At 51.0% G+C, this 21,523-nt stretch overlaps 1 protein-coding gene across 1 annotated transcript in view; it reads left to right on the forward strand.

Annotated features, from left to right (window-relative positions):
* Window positions 1-4,461: 4,461 nt before the first annotated feature.
* Window positions 4,462-21,523, forward strand: part of gcc2 (GRIP and coiled-coil domain containing 2) — a gene marked incomplete at both ends in the record, with an annotated part of 21,932 nt that continues 4,870 nt past the window's right edge. Inside the window, 20 exons of the mRNA XM_084442890.1 lie at window positions 4,462-4,467; window positions 4,788-4,847; window positions 4,944-5,028; window positions 5,150-5,235; window positions 6,405-6,509; window positions 6,799-8,253; window positions 8,347-9,411; window positions 9,660-9,720; window positions 10,024-10,124; window positions 10,253-10,351; window positions 11,964-12,083; window positions 12,966-13,130; window positions 13,731-13,835; window positions 16,052-16,214; window positions 16,402-16,502; window positions 16,867-16,944; window positions 17,059-17,196; window positions 18,399-18,520; window positions 19,271-19,447; window positions 20,074-20,282. Coding sequence (XP_084299016.1) covers window positions 4,462-4,467; window positions 4,788-4,847; window positions 4,944-5,028; window positions 5,150-5,235; window positions 6,405-6,509; window positions 6,799-8,253; window positions 8,347-9,411; window positions 9,660-9,720; window positions 10,024-10,124; window positions 10,253-10,351; window positions 11,964-12,083; window positions 12,966-13,130; window positions 13,731-13,835; window positions 16,052-16,214; window positions 16,402-16,502; window positions 16,867-16,944; window positions 17,059-17,196; window positions 18,399-18,520; window positions 19,271-19,447; window positions 20,074-20,282 — 4,501 coding nt within the window. The remainder of the gene's footprint in view (window positions 4,468-4,787; window positions 4,848-4,943; window positions 5,029-5,149; window positions 5,236-6,404; window positions 6,510-6,798; window positions 8,254-8,346; window positions 9,412-9,659; window positions 9,721-10,023; window positions 10,125-10,252; window positions 10,352-11,963; window positions 12,084-12,965; window positions 13,131-13,730; window positions 13,836-16,051; window positions 16,215-16,401; window positions 16,503-16,866; window positions 16,945-17,058; window positions 17,197-18,398; window positions 18,521-19,270; window positions 19,448-20,073; window positions 20,283-21,523) is intronic.

Below are 21,523 nucleotides of genomic sequence, written 5' to 3' on the forward strand. Positions count from 1 at the left end.
CTCCCTCTCTCTCATTCCTTCTCTCAGGACTCCTTCTCTCTCTCTCTCTCTCTCTCTCTCTCCCTCTCTCTCTCTCTCTCTCTCTCTCTCTCACTCCTTCTCTCCCTCTCTCTCATTCCTTCTCTCAGGACTCCTTCTCTCTCTCTCTCTCTACTGCACTCCTATACATGGAGGGGGCTACGTTAGCCGTAAGCTTTCCCTCAGACCTGGGACCTGAGGACTCAACACTGCTGGGTGCATCAGGTAGAGAGTGCACATTAAAGGTCTGAGTAGAATACAGCAGAGTAAAACACAGTAAATATTAGTAATAGGCTGAGTAGAGTGCACGTTATGGGTCAGCTCAGGCGAAGAGTATGGAGTAGTGCAGAGCAGAGTGAAGTAGAGTAGACATTAATAGTCAGTACACATCATGGGTTAGCCCAGCGCTGAGATATAAGGTCAGATCTGCATGGGAGATACATTATAAGGTCAGATCTGCATCTCTGTCCATCCCCCCAGCAGAGAGGATGATACTCTGGGGCATCAATAATGAAGGCAGGCCACAGAGCTGTGTCTTCCACGGGTACAGCGATGCTCAGTCTTTTTAGCTTTTGTTCAATCATCTACTACTGTACTGTACCTCTCTCTTATCCTCCTCCTCCCCCTCTCTCTCTTTCTCTCTTTCCCTCTCTTTCTCCCTGTCAGTGAGATATTCTACCATTGGACTGTACCCCTCTCTATCATTTTCTCTCCCTCCCTCTCTCTCTCTCACTCTCTCACTCTCTCACAATGAGATATTCTAATATTGAACTGTAATACTGTTGTTAAATAACGGATTTCCATATTCTATTAGCAGACCCTAAAGAACAAATAAAATGCATGCATGTATAATAAAATATATAATTTGTTGTCTTTTGGGAGATGGTCTAAATCGTAGTCATTTATCACAACAGTATTCTCTCTATCTACAGTAGCTATTGTGTTGCAACATACCGAGTCTTGAACAGAGTGGCCCAATGTTCCCAGAAGTACTGTGAAATGTCAAGTCTTGTTGGCTGTTAATAGTGCTGCCAGACTGATGGAGAAAAATGTCATGGTGGACAGATGAGATTATGAAAAAAATGAAAAGAGGGAAGACAAGCCAAATGATGTCTGAGGTAAACAATGGCTTATATGACCATTTAGAGAACCCCATGAACATTCATAAGTTTTTTTTTATTGTTTTGTTTATTTATTTCACCTTTATTTATCCAGGGGACACCATTGAGACCAAGGTCTCATTTTCGATGGTGCCCTGGTTATGCATTTTTTTTGCTAGTTTGCGTTGTGTATTGAAAAGGTAAGACCTCTACAATATTGGCAGACAGTATCCAGTTGGTCTCACCAGTCCAGTTACCATAAGTAAATGTCACTTAGCGTAATTGGCTCAGAGACAGATTAGTATGGGGTTCTCTTCTGGCAATGTCAACAGGTTAATTTTCAGTAGGTACACACTCTACAATCAGCAACAGGAGCGCTTCACTGCAATCACTGAGGAGCTCTGTAGTGTGTTCACCCTAACAGCCCCCCTATCAAGATGGGTTGGTCCAATCACTCAGCAGGAGGTCCACTCAGGAACACCCACAGTCTCCTCCTCACGGCGAGCGGGTGATTGGGAGGGAGGGGAACAGGAGGAGGTGCAGAAGAGGAGGAGGTGCTGAAGAGGAGGAGGTGCCGAAGAGGAGGAGGTTGAAGTATCGTTACGAATCGCCACATTTACACGCTGACAAATCAGAAGGAATCAAATCAGATGAAAACAACTTCCATTTCTGCCCCGAACACACACAGTCTTTCTACCGCAGCCAACGGTCTGAATCACACGCGCTGCCCACTGACACGCAGGCCCGTCAGCCTGAGGACATTTCCACAGCAGCCGGCAAACAGAGGAAGTGAATACATCTCCATCTAGACTGAAATGGGTTTCACTGTTGAGTAAGAGCCAGAGAAGGGGGGGGGGTGGAGAGAGAGAGAGAGAGAGTGAACCAAGAGTGCATGGCGTTACGGTTGATAGACCAAGTCAGCCTGCTATCCATTACACTCTAAAGCCACGGTGTCTCGGTCATAGCTGTGCCCTGCCTGTGAGGGAGGAGGGGAGAGAAATTACGGGCAAAGACTGAAGGCCTCTAGAGAGGTGTGGCGAAACAGACGCCTGTGAGGGATGTGTGTTTGATTGTGTGCAGGGGGGGGGGGGGATGCTCCAGGGTGTGTGTGTGTGTGTGTGTGTGTGTGTGTGAGCGTGTGTGTGTGTGTGTGTGTGTGTGTGTGTGTGTGTGTGTGTGTGAGTGTGTGTGTGTTTCGCCACCTACACCATGTGATGTGTCGCCTTTCTCCGTGTGATAAATAAAGATGTTTGTTTTGTCTTTTGTTTGAGGCGAGTGTTCTGCGCACCTGAGTTGTGGATGGGTCACAGGTACATAAGAGAGAAATTAAAGTGAGGAAATGAAAAAGGTTCCCGCACATAGGATGAGCTTGTTTGGATGATTTTGTTTTTTAATTGTTGTTATTGAGCTCATTTTTGCAATAACAACACTTATGGCTGTGTTTTTTCTATTAACGTTAAGTTTACTGCTCGTTGCTTTGGGAGACTGTTTTGCCACGAGAATCTATCAGGGGCTACGTTCTACTGGTGGGGGGGGGGGGGGGGGGGGGGAGGGCAGAAAAGCAATCAGAACATTGGCCCGGTCAAAACGTAATCGGAGAGAAATCGTTCGAGATAGCTGGAAGTCCAGATTGATCTGCAGAGAGACATTTAAAGTGAGCTCACGAGATCAGGATGTTCTCACAAGGCTACTAGCCCAGCCCCCTAGCCCCGCCCACTGGCCCTGCCCCCTGGCCCCACTCCCTAGCCCCACCCCCTAGCTCCGCCCCCTAGCCAAGCTTCCCCTGGCCCCACCCCCTAGCTTGCTCTGTCACAGGGCAGCGCAGTGAGACCACAAAGCCCAGGCGGGGTCAGGGTGAGAGCAGCTCACTGAGGATCCGCTGTCAGCTGCTCCTACGGCTCGTGTCAAAACCGACGCTCTCCATATTCAACGGATGAAGGAATGCTTCATCACGCCTGGAATACAGAAGCAGGGCCGTCAACCAGCCGTAGACAGGGCTCAGTGCCCAGGACCCGTGACAGATAACCCCAGCCCAAAGACAGCCCGTCAACACACCAACACGTCTAGCCCTCCCTTGCCCTATAGCCCCTTCTCCCAAACACCAGCCCAGTCCATCTCCCCCTCTCTCCACCCCCTCTCCCCCTCTATCTCCAGTCTCTGCTGATAGCTTGATCCCATCTTCACAGCATCATCAGCACTCCCGGTCTTTGTCCCGCTCACATGTACTGGCCCTGACCCTAACCAGTGCCCCGGCCCTAGCCCTGGTCCCAGCCCTAACCCGGTCAATGTCCCTGCTGAGGCCACCGAAGTCCAGTCCCAGCTTCAGCCTAGGTGTAACGCAGGGTGGATCAGCGTCCATGCTGGGAGAGCCTGGGTCTGGAGTGACTGAGGTGTGAGTGTGGTAGTTATTGATCTACTTGTTGGCACACCTTCCTCCCTCTGCCTGTCTCTGGTCACTTTCCATCTTCTTTTGTACTTTTTATCGTCATTTCTGGAAAGAAACTATTGCTTTTTGACGTATCCATAATTATGAGCATACTGGTGCACACACACTGCACAGTTCTTCACACTGCCTTCCACTCTAGGTACAGTATAAAATTATCCGGTTAACCTCCATGGCATTATTAAGGCATAATTCGAATGCCTGAGGATAACTGCCACCATTATACGTAAGCTCTCTCCCTTCCTGCTCCTCACTGCAATTTCCCCCAGGGATCAACAAAGTACTACTGCAGCCTACCATTCTCACAGCTAGCAGCTAGGACTAATGCAGTTCACTAATGCACTCCTCGACAAGGACCTCTCTACATTCTTCCCCCATTGTTCCTGGGGAAACTGACCTTTTTCACCGATGGGTGAACAGTGACATAAACGGGAAATACTTGTAACACCTGATACAATAATGAATGGTGGTATGTATGTGTGTGTGTGTGTGTGAGTATAGGGACTATTCTCAGTGACTGGCTGCAATCAAAAATCGTATTACCCCTGCAGCCTTCTCTCTCTCTCTCTCTCTCTCTCTCTCTCTCTCTCTCTCTCTCTCTCTCTCTCTCTCTCTCTCTCTCTCTCTCTCTCTCTCTCTCTCTCTCTCTCTCTCTCTCTCTCTCTCTCTCTCTCTCTCTCTCTCTCTCTCTCGCATTATATGAAGTGTGACATATTGACGTTGGTTTACGAATGCGGAAGCGAGCTGTGCCTTAGCGCAGAGACGAGATAGGTGGCAGGCTACCCAAACAAACACTGAACATTTTGGTTTGAAAACCGGCGTGTATTAACCCAGGAATGACATTGGACATTTAGCAGCATATAAACACATCGCACTGACGGTTGGCCAGTTCCTATCAAGATGGAGGTAATTTTGTAGTAATTATGCGAAATGTTGCTGGAAAGAATTAGCAAGACAGGCTATCTAGGCAAGCATGCGTAGCTAGGTTACAAGTAGTGCTAGGGTTAGCCAGCTAGCTAGTTTTTGTTGTGACAGTCACGAACGCTTAATTTGTACGAACAAATGCGTCCTAATGTTAATAGCTATAGCAGTAATATCAATCTAGCTTGCTGCTAACTTAATGTTTGCTGGCTTTTCTTAGCTACTTAGCTAACTAGCTAGCCAATACAGCTAGCAATGCAGCACTTCCTGGTTACTGTTTATTCACGACATCACTATCCGTGCAGCAACAGGACGCTGGAGCCGAGGCCGTGTCTTCGCCCCCCTCAGGTGGAGCAAAGTCAAAGGTACACAATTGTCCATACTGTAGAGACACTACATAACCATAGCCATAACCAAAGTAGTGAGGAGTACATCTCTCTTACTCTTCACTCTTCCATCAGCTGGACACCTTGTCCAAAGATGATCTCATCAAGTTCGCCAAAAAGCAGATGGCTGCCATGCAGAAGCTCAAGTCTAAATATGCAGGTAGGTAACAGAGAAATGACTATCATTCATTCACCATTTGACCTTAAACATTGTTGTTTGATAAAAATGTAAAAAAACGAAATGCTGCAAGTAGCTAATCATTTCTATCACTGTCGCCTAGACATGGAGAAGCAAATGAAGACACTCAAATCTAAACCACAGCCAAGTGTGCCTAACGGCAGTTCTTCTGATGACTCTGTCATACAGGTGGGTGGGTTAGCTCTAATGAAGCTGTCAACCAGAAGCTGTGCTCTTGCATGTTGTGAAGTGTAAATGGCTGCCTGTGTGTGCATGTTATGAAGTGTGTGTAAAATAGATGTCTGTGTGTTTGTATATTATGAAGTAGTGTAAAAGAGAGAGAGAGAGAGAGAGAGAGAGAGAGAGAGAGAGAGAGAGAGAGAGAGAGAGAGAGAGAGAGAGTGTGAGTGAGTGAGTGAGTGAGTGAGTGAGTGAGTGAGTGTGTGTGTGTGTGTGTGTGTGTTATATTACATCCTTATTTCAGTGGCCAGTAAAACACGAGGCCCCCAGAGGGCCCCTGGCTCCCACAGCTGATATCTAATTGATTAGATTCCCAGTGTGTGTAAATGGCTGTCTGTGTGTGTATGATATGAAGTGTGTGTAAATGGCTGTCTATGTGTATGTTATGAAGTGTGTGTAAATGGCTGTCTATGTGTATGTTATGAAGTGTGTGTAAATGGCTGTCTGTGTGTATGGTATGAAGTGTGTGTAAATGGCTGTCTGTGTGTATGTTATGAAGTGTGTGTAAATGTCTGTCTGTGTGTATGTTATGAAGTGTGTGTAAATGGCTGTGTGTTATGAAGTGTGTGTAAATGTCTGTGTGTGTTATGAAGTGTGTGTAAATGGCTGTGTGTGTGTTATGAAGTGTGTGTAAATGGCTGTGTGTGTGTATGTTATGAAGTGTGTGTAAATGGCTGTGTGTGTGTTAAGAAGTGTGTGTAAATGGCTGTGTGTGTATGTTATGAAGTGTGTGTAAATGGCTCTGTGTGTGTGTTATGAAGTGTGTGTAAATGGCTCTGTGTGTGTGTTATGAAGTGTGTGTAAATGGCTGTGTGTGTGTGTGTGTATGAAGTGTGTGTAAATGGCTGTGTGTGTGTGTATGTTATGAAGTGTGTGTAAATGGCTCTGTGTGTGTGTGTGTGTGTGTGTGTTATGAAGTGTGTGTAAATGGCTGTGTGTTATGAAGTGTGTGTAAATGTCTGTGTGTTATGAAGTGTGTGTAAATGGCTGTGTGTGTTATGAAGTGTATGTAAATGTGTGTGTGTGTGTTATGAAGTGTGTGTAAATGGCTCTGTGTGTCTGTGTGTACTGTATGTGTGTGTGTAAATGGCTGTGTGTGTGTGTGTGTGTGTAACCAGGAGCTGACTGAGAGGATGGATGCGCTGCTGCTGGAGAAGGCAGAGACTCATCAGAGTCTGATGTTGATGCGTAAGGAGAACGAGAAGACGAAGCAGCAGGCTAAGGTCAGCTAACATACATAATACTACACTCTTTACACTATTTGCAATGTTTTTTGTATTATCTTTGCACTGTCCTGTCCTGCACCCTGTCCTATGTCATCTGCAACAACGTATCCCATTACCCTAGACAAATTCCTAGTATGTGTGTACCATGTACATGACCAATAAAACAGATCTTGGATCTTCAGTCTTGAACTTAACACTATATGGTACAGTACAATGCAGTAAATGAGTGTTGCTCTAAGTAGTATCGTATCCTTCAGCCATCGTTTTGTGTTTGTAATTTGTCTAGGATGCCGTACAGAAGTTGGCGACAGTTCAAGCACAGTTGGACCTGGCGACGGAGGACCACCAGAAACGAATAGAAGCTCTTCAGCAGACCATCGACAACTCCAACGCCAAGCACGCGGAGGAGGTCGAGCGTTTCCAGAAGCTCCCGAAGGAGCGCGAGGAGGAGAGCGACGGGGAGAGAGAGAGCGAGAGGCGGAGAGCCGAGGAGGATGCCGCCGAGGCGGCCCGGCGAAGCCTGGAGTCGCGCCTCCTCGCCCTGCAGGAGGAGCTGGAGCAGGCGGCGGCGACGCAGGACGACCAGCAGAGGGCGCTGACGGAGGCGCAGCAGGAGGCGGAGAACCTGCGGGAGGAGCTTGCCCAGAGCGGCCTGCGCCACGAGGAGGAGCTCCGGGCCCTGGAGGAGGACTGCGAGGCGGAGCGCGAGCGCCTCATGCTGCTCCACGAGGAGCTGACGGAGCAGCTGGCCCTCCGGGACCTCAGCTACCTCCAGGACGTCCAGGAGGAGGAGGAGGAGATCTGCGGCCGCAGCTCCGGCATCGCCAGGATGCTGGAGCTGTCCGGCGCCGGCGGGCGGGACGAGATGGCGAGCGACGGCGGTGAGGGCGGCGAAGCCGGGCAGCTGCGGGCGACGCTAGAGGACCTGCGGGCCCAGAACACCATGCTGCAGGACGAGCTAACGCTGCTCGGCAACGTGAAGGGCGAGCTGGAGGCGGAGCTCGGCCGCGCGAGGGAGGAGTTTCAGCTGGAGAGGGAGGAGCTGGAGTTCAAGATCGACGAGCTGCAGATGACCCGGGAGGGTGCCACCCCCGACCACGCCGGGGTCCACCAGGACAGCGCGACCCGGCGCGACGAACCCCGGAGAGACGGAGACGATGTCCCCCCGCCCGCTGCTTCCAGTCCCGGCGGACCGCTCTCCCACCTCGACTCGGACCCCCGGACCCCGGGCCCGGAGGAGCAGCAGCAGCAGCAGCAGGACGGGCCGGCTCTGGAGCTCCAGGCGCTGAGTGACCGGTGCGAGGCCCTGTCCAGAGAGCGAGACGCGGCCGTGGCCGAGTACCAGCACGCCAGGGACGTCCTCCGAGGCCTGGAGGCGGAGCTAGGCCAGAGGACCGACGACTTTGTCCGGCGGTACGAAGCCATGAAGCAGCAGGGGGCCGCCGTGGTCCAGGAGCTCCGGGAGAAGGTCCGGGGGCTCGGCGAGGAGAGGGAGGCCCTGGCGCGGGGGGTCAGGGAGGCCTCCGAGGAGAGGGACTGCTTGAGGGAGCGGGTGCCCGTCCTGGAGGCCGGGCTGGAAGACTCCCTTGTGGAGGCTCGGGCTGCGGAGGGGCTGGGGGAGGCGCTGCGGGCCTCCCTGGAGGAGAAGACGGCGCTGGCCCTGGAGCTGGAGGAGAGGTTGGGGGAGGCCGCCGCCGAGCGGGAGAGGACGCAATCGCTCCTGCAGCTCCGGGACGAGGAGGTGCGGCGGCTAGCGGGGGAGAGAGAGGAGGAGGCGGAGAGGCGGAGGGAGGAGAGCAGCGGGGAGCGGGAGAAGCTGACCTCCCTGGAAAAGGCGGTGGCGGAGCTCTCCGGAGAGAAGGCCGCCCTCCGGCGGGGCCTGGAGGAGGCGACCTCCGCCCTCTCCCACACCCAGGGGGAGAGGGAGCGGCTTGGGCAGCGGCTGGTCGAGGTGGAGGGCCGTCTGGGTGTGGAGGCAGAGGAGAGACAGCGGCAGGAGGCCAGGCTGGGAGATCTCACGGAGGAGCTGGGCCATCTGAGGGTCGGTGAGGAGCAGGCGCAGGAGACCATCAGGACCCTGCAGGAGCAGGCCCGGGAGAGCGCCGGAACCCTGCGGGAGCAGGAGCAGGCCCTCGCCGGGGCCTCGGAGGAGGCGCGGGAGCTCCGGACGCGCGTGGAGGAGCTGGAGAAGGAGAGGAGCCTGCTGAGGAGCAACCTAGAGGAGCTGGAGAAGGACAAGAGGTCGGAGGAGGCGCAGGAGGAGCTCCGGGCCCGTGTGGAGGAGCTGGAGAAGGAAAGGAGCATGCTGAGGAGTAACCTAGAGGAGCTGGAGAAGGACAAGAGGTCGGAGGAGGCGCAGGAGGAGCTCCGGGCTCGCGTGGAGGAGCTGGAGAAGGAGAGGAGCATGCTGAGGAGTAACCTAGAGGAGCTGGAGAAGGACAAGAGGTCGGAGGAGGCGCAGGAGGAGCTCCGGGCTCGCGTGGAGGAGCTGGAGAAGGAGAGGAGCATGCTGAGGTGTAACCTAGAGGAGCTGGAGAAAGACAAGAGGTCGGAGGAGGCGCAGGAGGAGCTCCGGGCCCGCGTGGAGGAGCTGGAGAAGGAGAGGAGCATGCTGAGGAGCAGTCTGGAGGAGGTGGTGGCAGACACGGAGGCACTGCAGAGGGACCTGGAGGAGATGAGGCTGGCCAATGAGAGGATGAGACGAGAGAACCAGGACCTGCGGACCCGGGTCACACAGGCGTCCGAGACGATGGAGAGGGAGAGAGAGAGGGGAGAGACAGAGGGAGAGAGAGAGACGGACGGAACAGAGGTGGAGAAACCGAGGAGAGAGCTTGAAGAGCAGCTGGCAGAGAAAGAGTCCGTCATCTTGCAGTTAAAGAGCGAGATGACCGCCTTGCAGGTGGGTGGTCCCTCCTAGCCGGCTTTTCAGATGACGATAGTTTAGACGTGACAGTGCTAGTAAGATCCTTTTGTGCGTCTGAGCTCTGCCACTTTCTGTTTGCTTGTGTGTGTGGTTGGTTTGTACAGAGGGCTCCTAATGACTCTACTAATTGACTTATCTCACCCTGTCTGCTCTCTCTCTCTCTCTCTCTCTCTCTATGTCTCTCTCTCTTCCCTCCCTCCCTCCCTCCCTCCCTCTCCCTGCAGTCCTCAGCCAACTCTGCTCCGTCAGAGGAAAAACAAGACAGTCAGCTCACTGAGAAAATCGGTATGGACATAATTACACCTCTCCCAATAGAGAGCTCCTTTAGGGAACAATGTGTGGGAAACCACAAGTAGTTACCAATGACTTAATTACGTTTTAAAAGGCTGCTAGATCAGGCCATTTTCAGTACATTCATGTGTGACGTTTTCATGATGTATCCTGATTTTGCGGTCTTCATGTGGGCCTACAGTACTCTATATGTACTCTAATATCACAATTATAAATTTTTGTCATGATCGTGCAGCCCTAATTCGGGCAAGGCGGTTTTCTGTGGTGCGCTGTGTGACTGACTGTCGTCCCTCTCAGCCCTGCTGGAGAAGGAGAGCAGGGAGAAGGACGAGAGGACGAACAAGATCAAAGCCGTGGCCGTGAAAGCCAGGAAGGAGCTGGACACCGCCAGGAAAGAGGTATGATGGGAATTGGAGTATCAACTCAGCAAGGCCTGCATGTAGGCTCAGCGAAAGCAGGTCTCTCTATTTTACCCAAGCGCAGTTTACAGGCTGACGATAAATCCATGCCGTGTGCTGATTGGCAGGTCGTGACTCTGAAGGAGGAAGTGGAGGCGTTGAAGGCGGAGCGAGAGAGAGTCACCAGCTCCATGAAAGACATCATCCATGGAGCGGAGGGATACAAGGTACTAGGGATGAGCGCAGATAGTCATTTATCCGACTGTACGGCACAGCTTCTGCTAGTCGTTTAGGAAATACTAGTCGGCTAAACTAAATATAATATAATTCGATTTAAAATACATAAATTAAAGTCACCTCACTCACAGTATAGGCATATAGTTACTGTCACACTATGCACCTTCATCATTCAAACTAGATCATCCCAGCGCATGTGAGCGGAGTGGGTGGATCTTCAGTGGAGCGCCGAGCGTGTTTTCAAAAAGTCAGAGTGAACGGCGTTCTGTCCCGTTCCAATTCTGCTCCGGTGCTGCACAGAAATAGCCTGATACCAGACAGAACCTCAGCTCTGTTGAGATCAAGAATCAGTGAACTTCAGTGGAGTGGGTGGATTCGAATGTCTGGATCCAGTCTAGCTCAGAACACAAGTTTGGAAGCATGCCCGATCATTTCTGTTAGTGAAACAAGAACATTAATTTACAACTGCAGAGAAATAATGCAAACCCCTCCAGCCAATCAGAATGGAGTATTCATCCGAACAAAGGTGTATGCTGACCATGGGATGCTGACTGACTGTGAGTTTGTGAATGTGACTGTGAATTTCGTTTGTAGAAAATATATTTTAACAAATAACCTAATGGTTTGCTTTTATTAGTCTACTTTAAAATATATATATATATATATAATTAGCCTAGCCCTACACGGAATCTACCAGGCATCGAGCTCCATATGGCTATCACACAAGCATACATTTGAGTCCCTACAAGGTACTCACTGAACTCTGACCTGTAACTCCTCAACCCTGACTCTTTTATTCTTTCTCCTCAATCCTGACAACCCCCCCTCAACTCTGAACTCTTCAGGGCTACAATATATGCTATCAGCCTTCCTCTCCTAACCATAACTAGCAACATTTCATGTTTAATGAACTACCTATTTTTCTGTGGTTAGGGCTACTCAACATCTGAGAACATCTAAGAGACAGTTGAAGACTCACCTTTTCAGGCAGGCTTTTGGCCATCTTTACCTCAACTACTGTTTTTTTTTCTCTGTTGTTGTGGGTTTTGTGTTGTAGTAGGAGCTGCCTGTATTTTATGTGTATTTGTATTTTATATCTTAATTTTGTATGTGTGTTTTGTATTTTTATTATCCACTGTGAACCACTCCGTGCACTTGTGCTGTGAAGAGTGCTATATACATAAAGGTTTACTTACTTACTTACTGCATTGCCTCTGAAACGTTCTGTTATTAGTGAATGATGGCAGCGATAGATGACCTGCCTGTAGCTAGACACCACGCTTTACTGGTTAGAAGGCAGTGGCCACAGAAGGAATCACTCTGTTTTGGTCTAATATGAGTTTTGTTCCCTAACCAAAATGGCGTGGCTGGCAATTAGTGTTTTCCTACATTAAGCTCTTAGAAAAGTTACTGAATAGTGTGTGTGTGTGTGTGTGTGTGTGTGTGTGTGTGTGTGTGTGTGTGTGTGTGTGTGTGTGTGTGTGTGTGTGTGTGTGTGTGTGTGTGTGTGTGTGTGTGTGTGTGTGTGTGTGTGTGTGTGTGTGTGTGTGTGTGTGTGTGTGTGTGTGTGTGTGTGTGTGTGTGTGTTTTTTTTTTTCCCAGAACCTCCAGGTGGATTACGACAGGCAGACGGAGCAGCTGGATAAGGAGAGAGAGCAGGTGGAGGCAGCAGAGAAACAGATCAGTGAGCTGACCAAACGCCTGACCGCCGCGGTCACACAGGTACTGCAACACACACTCTCAGGGTGAAAGTACACAGCCCAGATAACACACACTCTCAGTGGGAAAGTACACAACCCAGGTAACACACACTCTCAGGGTGAAAGTACACAGCCCAGATAACACACACTCTCAGTGGGAAAGTACACAACCCAGGTAACACACACTCTCAGGGTGAAAGTATACTAGCCACAACTGTATTTAGGCTATACTTATAGATAGATAGATAGATAGTTTATTAATCCCCTTGGGGTAATTCTATGTATCATAATTTTCTTTTTGTAGACAGCCTTCTCAGTAAAACAAAATAAAGGAGAAACGTTTACTGATAAAAGAAGACTGTAGCCCTTGCAGTACAAAATAAACAAACTGTGCCGGTGTGTTCCCTGGGAACTGCTCATTAGCTGTGAGTGGATGAACTGAAGGGCTATACCAATTACAGCCCTGCCTTTAAATCTTAGCCTGATCTCATAACCGTCTCCTCCCAGTGAGGTAACAAACACCAGGCAGACAGCCCAGTCTGGTCTCCATCTGGTCTTCCAGCATCTCTGCTCTTCTGAGGGAGAGGCAGGTTCTGCTTGTGTGAGCTCAGGGCTCTCTAGGGAGGTCGCACGCTACAGAACCTGGGCTGAGAGCTGAGAGGACTGGGGGGGGGGGATCTTAACGGAGTGTGCGATGTGAGATGATGTTGTGTCTGATGGTCTTACCTTGGAAAGGATGATGTGGACGTTGCGCTTGATGTTGATTCACTATCCCTGGTTGATATGCTGTTTGTCAGATTCACCTGACTGAGTTTGTGTGTGTGTGTGTGTGTGTGTGTGTGTGTGCGCGTGTGTGCATGTATGCATGTGTGTACGCGTGTGTGTGTGTTGCGTGTCCCTCCAGCACGAGCAGATGTGCTGTGAGAAGGAGGACCTGCTGGCGAGCGTGGAGACTGGCCGGACCACGGCCAGACAGCTGGAGGCGCAGCTGCAGGAGCTCAGCAGACACACCGGCGCTCTGGACAGAGACCTGCAGGCCGAGAGGCTGCTGAGGGAACAGAAGATGAAGGTACCTATAGAAAACACTACCAGACAGGTACCTATAGAAAACACTACCAGAGAGGTACCTATAGAAAACACTACCAGACAGGTACCTATAGAAAACACTACCAGAGATGTACCTATTAAAAACACTACCAGAGAGGTACCTATAGAAAACACTACCAGACAGGTACCTATAGAAAACACTACCAGAGAGGTACCTATAGAAAACACTACCAGAGAGGTACCTATAGAAAACACTACCAGACAGGTGCCTATAGAAAACACTACCAGACAGGTACCTATAGAAAACACTACCAGACAGGTACCTATAGAAAACACTACCAGAACGGTACCTATAGAAAGCTCTCTCAGACAGGTACCTATAGAAAACACTCTCAGAAAGGTACCTATAGAAAACTCTCTGAATGTTTCCTATAGAAAACACAGAAAGGGAGAAAGGAGAGAGAGAGAGACGGGGGGCGGTGGAGTCTAAAAGATCGTCACCTCTGCTCCCCACTTCCTAGTAATGTGTCTTGTCACCCTGTGCGTGCGTGCGTGCGTGCATCGTGCGTGGTCTGGTGAGGAACAGCTCTGTTACAGGATGTTGTGTTGTGTGTTTATCCAGGAGTTGTCGTTGGCTCTTAAGGAGGTGGAGGAGCTGACAGCTCAGCTTCGCAAACAGAAGCAGCAGTCTCAGCAGACAGCACAGGAGCTGGAGCAGCTTCGTAAGGTGCGCTCACACACACACACACACACGCACGCACGCACACACACACACACACACACACACACACACACACACACACACACACACACACACACACACACACACACACACACACACACACACACACACAACCAAACAAACAACAGTTCCCTCTCTCTTATCCCCTGCTGTGTATTCTGTGACGTTGCCTCCAGTCCTAAAGATACCAATCAGAAAACACTGTGATTGGAAAAGTACCTTTTTAGCCTGCGGCACTGTGGGCTTTCTGCTTCTCCAGTAGGAGAGGAGAGCTGAGCTGAGAGGAGAGACACAGACACAGGGCTAGTCACAGACACAGGGCTAGACACAGACACAGGGCTAGTCACAGACACAGGGCTAGACACAGGGCTAGTCACAGACACAGGGCTAGTCACAGACACAGGGCTAGACACAGACACAGGGCTAGTCACAGACACAGGGCTAGTCACAGACACAGGGCTAGACACAGACACAGGGCTAGTCACAGACACAGGGCTAGACACAGGGCTAGTCACAGACACAGGGCTAGTCACAGACACAGGGCTAGACACAGACACAGGGCTAGACACAGACACAGGGCTAGACACAGACACAGGGCTAGACACAGACACAGGGCTAGTCACAGACACAGGGCTAGACACAGACACAGGGCTAGTCACAGACACAGGGCTAGTCACAGACACAGGGCTAGTCACAGGGCTAGTCACAGACACAGGGCTAGTCACAGACACAGGGCTAGACACAGACACAGGGCTAGACACAGACACAGGGCTAGACACAGACACAGGGCTAGTCACAGACACAGGACTAGACACAGACACAGGGCTAAACACAGGGCTAGACACAGACACAGGGCTAGTCACAGACACAGGGCTAGTCACAGACACAGGGCTAAACACAGGGCTAGTCACAGACACAGGGCTAGTCACAGACACAGGGCTAGTCACAGACACAGGGCTAGACACAGACACAGGGCTAGACACAGACACAGGGCTAGTCACAGACACAGGGCTAGACACAGACACAGGGCTAGTCACAGACACAGGGCTAGTCACAGACACAGGGCTAAACACAGGGCTAGTCACAGACACAGGGCTAGACACAGACACAGGGCTAGTCACAGACACAGGGCTAGTCACAGACACAGGGCTAGTCACAGACACAGGGCTAGTCACAGACACAGGGCTAGTCACAGACACAGGGCTAAACACAGGGCTAGTCACAGACACGGGGCTAAACACAGGGCTAGTCACAGGGCTAGACACAGACACAGGGCTAAACACAGGGCTAGTCACAGACACAGGGCTAGTCACAGACACAGGGCTAGTCACAGACACAGAGCTAGACACAGACACAGAACTAGACACAGACACAGGACTAGACACAGAACTAGACACAGACACAGGACTAGACACAGGGCTAGTCACAGACACAGGGCTAGTCACAGACACAGGGCTAGTCACTGACACAGGGCTAGACACAGAACTAGTCACAGAGCTAGTCACAGACACAGCTAGTCACAGACACAGCTAGAGACAGAACTAGACACAGACAGAGCTAGTCTAGAATGTGGTTCAGGACAGGACAGGACAGGACAGGACAGGACAGGACAGGACAGGACAGACAGACAGACAGACAGACAGACAGACAGACAGACAGACAGACAGACAGACAGACAGTTCCCTCTCTTATCCCCTGCTGTGTATTCTGTGACGTTGCCTCCAGTCCTAAAGACACACAGATCAGAAAACACTGTGATTGGAGAAGTACCTTGTCACAGACAAAAAGCACTTTGAATTGCCTTGTTGCTGAAATGTGCTATACAAATAAACTTGCCTTTCCTTGCCTATGTATTATATCCACATCTCTCACTGGAAATCATTCATGAGTTAGTACTATTTTGGCACGAATGGAAGTGCGGTGTGTGCGTGTGTGTGCGTGTGTGTGCGTGTGTGTGCGTGTGTGTGCGTGTGCGTGCGTGTGTGTGTGTGCGTGTGTGTGCGTGTGTGTGCGTGTGTGTGCGTGTGTGTGCGTGTGTGTGCGTGTGTGTTCGTGTGTGTGCGCGTGTGTGTGTGTCTGTGTGTGTCTGTGTGCGTCTGTGCGTCTGTGCGTCAGTGCGTGTGTGTGTGTGTGTGTGCGTGCGGGTGTGTCCGTGTGTGTGTGTGTGTGTGTGTGTACTGAAGGTGTTGTCTCCCCCGTAGGAAGCCCAGCAGAGCTCTCTGTTGGACATGGAGATGGCCGACTACGAGAGGCTGGTCAAAGAGCTCAACACCAAGCTGTCGGAGAGAGACGTGTGTGTGGAGGAGATGAAGACCCAGATACACACGCTCACTCAGAAGGAGGACGCCCTCAACCAGGAGATCGGTACGGACACAGACACACACACACACACACAAACACACACAATTAACCCCCAAAACACATCTGTGCAGGTGATCCAGGAACCAGGATGCGTGAGATCAAAAGATTAATGCTGCTCTTGTGCCTATCTGTGTGTGTGTGTGTGCGTGTGTGCGTGCGTGTGTGTGTGCGTGCGTGTTTTCTTCTCCAGAGGGGCTGAAGTCCCAGCTGGACCAGGGGGAGGAGAAAGCTTCCAAGATGAAACAGCTGCTGGTGAAGACCAAAAAGGATCTGGCCGACGCCAAGAAACAGGTGCGTGCGTGTGTGTGTGTCTGTGTGCGTTTGTGTGTGTGTGCGTGTGCATGCATGCGTTTGCGGAGGGGGGTTCTGCTTTCGTGTGTATGAGGTCGCTTTTGTATTATGTAACAAATATGAATAGTTTTAGGTAACAGTATTAGGTCACGGAGGATAGTTTTTCAGCATTTTTTTCAACAATGAATGCGTATTATATTCCATAACCATCCTGTGTGTGTGCATGTGTGTGCATTTGTGTGTGTGCGCGCATTTGTGTGTGTGTGTGTGTGTGTGTGTGTGTGTGTGTGTGTGTTGTGTGTGTGTGTGTGTGTGTGTGTGTGTGTGTGTGTGTGTGCGCGCGCATGTGTGTGTGTGTGTCCAGGAGGCCTCTCAGATGATGCAGCAGGCGTCGCTGAAGGGGGAGCTGGAGTCCTATCAGCAACAGCTGGAGAGCTCCAAGGTAAGCCCCGCCTCCAACGCCGCCTGCTGTGTGTTTACACAAAGACACTCCCACTTCATGTTTTCCTGTAACTTACAAGACAAATGTGTATTGTGTGTGTGTGTGTGTGTGTAGATCCAGGTGTGTGAGCTGACCGCTGAGCGCCACAGGCTGCAGGAGCAGCTGAGGTCAGTGTTGGAGCAGCAGCAGAGAACCAGCAGCTCTCTACAGCACAGCATCAGCACCCTGCAGGAGGAGTGCAGCGCTGCCAAGGTACACACACACACACACACACACACACACACACACACACCCCTGCTTGCCCTACCCACGTTGGATCCCCCAGGACTATCCATTATCCGTACTGAGCAGAGTGCTCTTTCTCCGTCCATCTCTCTCTCTCTCTCTCTCTCTCTCTCTCCATTCAGTTGCTCTCTCTTTCTTTCTCTCCTCTTTCACGTCTCGCCACTACTCCTCTTCCCTCATATCATCTTTCTGTTCTTCTTTTCTATCATCTCTTCCCCTCCCCCTCCCTCTCCCCTCTCCCCTCTCCGTCATAGCGGTCCAGTCTGGCTGCGGTCGGTCAGCGATCTGCGGAAATGTTTATTATAGATTTCCCATCAGCGGTGTTTGAGCACGCCGGCCGGCTAAACGGCTCATACCAAACGTCATTAGAGGGGGTGAAGCCCGTGAGCGATGGCGTCCCCTCGGGACTAATGGTTCAGGGTGAATGGATCGGTCCGGCTCCACAGTACAGGAAGTGCTGCTGGGTTTCCTGCCTTAGAGACGTACTGTACACCGGCATTTTAATTAGATACGCACGCACGCACACACACACACACACACACACACACACACACACACACACACACACACACTCTCTTTATTCCTGTCGGAGCTGGGAGGTGTGTGTCCTCCCGTCCCTCTGTGTGTAGTGTGTGCTGTGTGTGAGTTGGGAGGTGTGTGTTCTCCAGGCTGAGTGTGTGTGCTGTGTTGTTCTCCAGACTGTGTGTGTGTGTGTTGTTCTCCAGGCTGTGTGTGTGTGTGTGTGTGTGTCTGTGTCTGTGTGTGTGTGTGTGTGTGTGTGTGTGTGTGTGTGTGTCTGTGTGTGTGTGTGTGTGTGTGTGTTGTGTTGTGTTGCTCTCCAGGCTGAGTGTGTGTGTGTGTTGTTCTCCAGGCTGAGTGTGTGTGTGTGTGTGTTGTTCTCCAGGCTGTGTGTGTGTGTGTGTGTGTGTGTGTGTCTGTGTGTGTGTGTCTGTGTCTGTTCTGTGTCTGTGTCTGTGTGTGTGTGTGTGTGTGTGTGTGTGTTGTTCTCCAGGCTGAGTGTGTGTGTGTATTGTTCTCCAGGCTGAGTGTGTGTGTGTGTGTGTGTGTGTGTGTGTGTGTGTTGTTCTCCAGGCTGAGTGTGTGTGTGTGTGTGTGTGTGTGTGTGGGGGTTGTTCTCCAGGCTGAGTGTGTGTTGTGTTGTTCTCCAGGCTGAGCTGGTGTCGACGGCAGGAGAGTTTGAGAGCTACAAGGTCCGCGTTCACAACGTCCTGAAACAGCAGAAGAGCAAGAGTTCTTCCCAGAGTGACGGAGACACCAGCAAACTGGAGAGGTACAGCAACGTGTGTGTGCGTGAGTGCGTGCGTGCGTGTGCGCGTGTGCGTGCAAATAATATACACTTTTCATACAGGTACTGCAGCTCAAAGTGCTTTAACATTTCAGCACACAGCAAAAATAAAATTAGTTATTAATAATAAAGAAACCATACAATCCAAAGATAAAAAATAATGAACAAAATAACCATTTTGAAATAGCCAATTATAAGATAGATTAAAAAGCTATGTTTTCAGCTACCGCTTAAAGAGCTCCATTGAGCCCACCTCTGTACTATTTGGTGCGGTGTCACAGTTCAGGTGCATAGTGGGAGTTCGTGAGGTCGTGAAGGGGCGTGGAGAGACAGGGAACCAGGGATGTAGGAGGGGGCTGGACTGTTCAGAACTTTATATACAAGTATCAGTTCTAAAATATACAGCGAGCCAGTATAGTGTAGCTAAAACAGGAGTAATAGGCTCTCTCTCATTTTTGGTGTGTGTGTGCGCATGTTTCTGCGTGTGTGTGTGTGCCTGTGTGTGTGTATGTGTGTGCGTGTGCATGGGTGTGCGTGTGCGTGTGTGTGTGTGTGTGTGTGTGTGTGTGTGTGTTTGTGCATGAATAATGACGTGTGTGTGTACATGCGTGCGTGTGTGTGCATGTGTAATGACGTGTGTGTGTGTGTGTGCGTGCTTCTGTGTGTGCGTGCGTGTGTGTGCATGTGTAATGACGTGTGTGCGTGCGTGTGTGTGTAACGGCGTGTCCGTCCCAGGGAGCAGATGGAGAGCGTGCTGGATCAGCTGAAGGCCAGACTGCAGGACAGCCAGCAGAGTCTCCAGGCCGGCGCCGCCGAGTTCCAGCAGCTGCAGACGGAACACGACACACTCCTGGACAGACACAACAGGATCCTGCACGAGACCGTGTCCAAGGAGGCCGAGCTCAGAGAGAGGTGTGTGTGTGTTACTGTTTGTGTGTGTGTGTGTGTGTGTGTGCGCGTGTGTTAGGGCTGCACGATTATGACAAAAGATAATAATTGCGATTATTAGCTTCAAAATGGTAATTGCGATTAATATTTCAAAGTAATAGCTTTAGCTCTGCACAGTTTGCCTGCTGGGCTTGAGGGACATCATCTTTTTCATAACCAAAATGCTCCCAAATCACGGACGTTGATCCCTTTCTTGCTACTTACTCACTGACCTCGTTTTCGCTAATTTTTTCACTACTCATGGCTGCAGGTACTCTTGTGACACTTGTCTTGACCTACTGCTATCTGTCTTCTCAGTGAAATTGCTGCGCACAGCGCACTCAGCGGGAACGCATGTGATTGGTCAGACAGCATAAGCGCCTGTGATTCGTCCGTGTAGTCCTAGCACACTCAATTCAAAGCAAAATTATTAATCACATTAATTGCGGCCTTTTGCGATTAGTTAATCGCGGAGGTCATAATCGCGATTTCAATTAATTCACGATTAATTGTGCAGCCCTAGTGTGCGTGTGTGTATTCAAGTTGACGAACCACTTAGTCCTCTCTTACTCCTCTCAACTCCCTCCCTCCGTCTCTCCTCCTGACCCCAGGCTCCTGACCCTGCAGGCGGAGAGTCTGTCCCTGCGCACTGAGCATGCCCAGACCGTGGCCCAGCTGGGCTCCCAGGCGGAGGCCCAGCGCTCCGGCTTCAGGGAGCAGATACGCCACCTGCAGGACGAACACAGGAGCACGGTGGAGACGCTGCAGGGACAGGTCGGCAGGCTGGAGAAGCAGCTGTTCATCCTGCAGAGCCAGACCAGTAAGACCCAGTAGAACCAGTAGGACCAGGCTTCAGAGACCAGTAGGACCTGCTGCTCAGAGACCAGTAGGACCAGGCTTCAGAAACCAGTAGGACCAGGCTTCAGAGACCAGTAGGACCAGGCTTCAGAGACCAGTAGGACCAGGCTTCAGAAACCAGTAGGACCAGGCTTCAGAGACCAGTAGGACCAGGCTTCAGAGACCAGTAGGACCAGGCTTCAGAGACCAGTAGGACCAGGCTTCAGAGACCAGTAGCACCAGGCTTCAGAGACCAGTAGGACCAGGCTTCAGAGACCAGTAGCACCAGGCTTCAGAGACCAGTAAGACCTGCTGCTCAGAGACCAGTAGGACCAGGCTTCAGAGACCAGTAGGACCAGTAGGACCAGGCTTCAGAGACCAGTAGGACCAGTAGGACCAGGCTTCAGAAACCAGTAGGACCAGGCTTCAGAGACCAGTAGGACCAGGCTTCAGAGACCAGTAGGACCAGTAGGACCAGGCTTCAGAGACCAGTAGGACCAGGCTTCAGAGACCAGTAGGACCTGGCTTCAGAAACCAGTAAGACCTGCTGCTCAGAGACCATTAGAACCATTAGGACCTGGCTTCAGAGACCAGTAGGACCAGTAGGACCAGGCTTCAGAGACCAGTAGGACCTGGCTTCAGAAACCAGTAGGACCAGTAGGACCAGGCTTCAGAGACCAGTAGGACCAGGCTTCAGAGACCAGTAGGACCAGTAGGACCAGGCTTCAGAGACCAGTAAGACCTGCTGCTCAGAGACCATTAGAACCATTAGGACCTGGCTTCAGAGACCAGTAGGACCAGTAGGACCAGGCTTCAGAAACCAGTAGGACCAGGCTTCAGAGACCAGTAGGACCAGGCTTCAGAGACCAGTAGCACCAGGCTTCAGAGACCAGTAGGAACAGGCTTCAGAAACCAGTAGGAACAGTGACTGGGAAGCTGGTGAAAGACTTTGAAAGATTCTGAGACCTCGGGCAACGAAGGGTGTTTTCCCCTCTGTTTGATGGAGTGATATTGCCGCGGGGGTTTCTGAGTAGGACAGAGCTGGAATCTCATATATCACCGCCCACATTTCTGCCCTTCCAGAGTCATTCATAGAGTAAAAACACACACACACACACACACATGATCTGTAGCTGTGCCCCTCTGACCACCTGACAAACCAGTGTTATCATGAAGCAAGAGAGAGTTTGAGGGATAGGTCTACTCAGGCTGCAAACCTTTAGC

The sequence above is a fragment of the Borostomias antarcticus genome, assembly GCF_949987555.1.
Source record: "Borostomias antarcticus genome assembly, chromosome: 9".
Taxonomy (NCBI): domain Eukaryota; kingdom Metazoa; phylum Chordata; class Actinopteri; order Stomiiformes; family Stomiidae; genus Borostomias; species Borostomias antarcticus.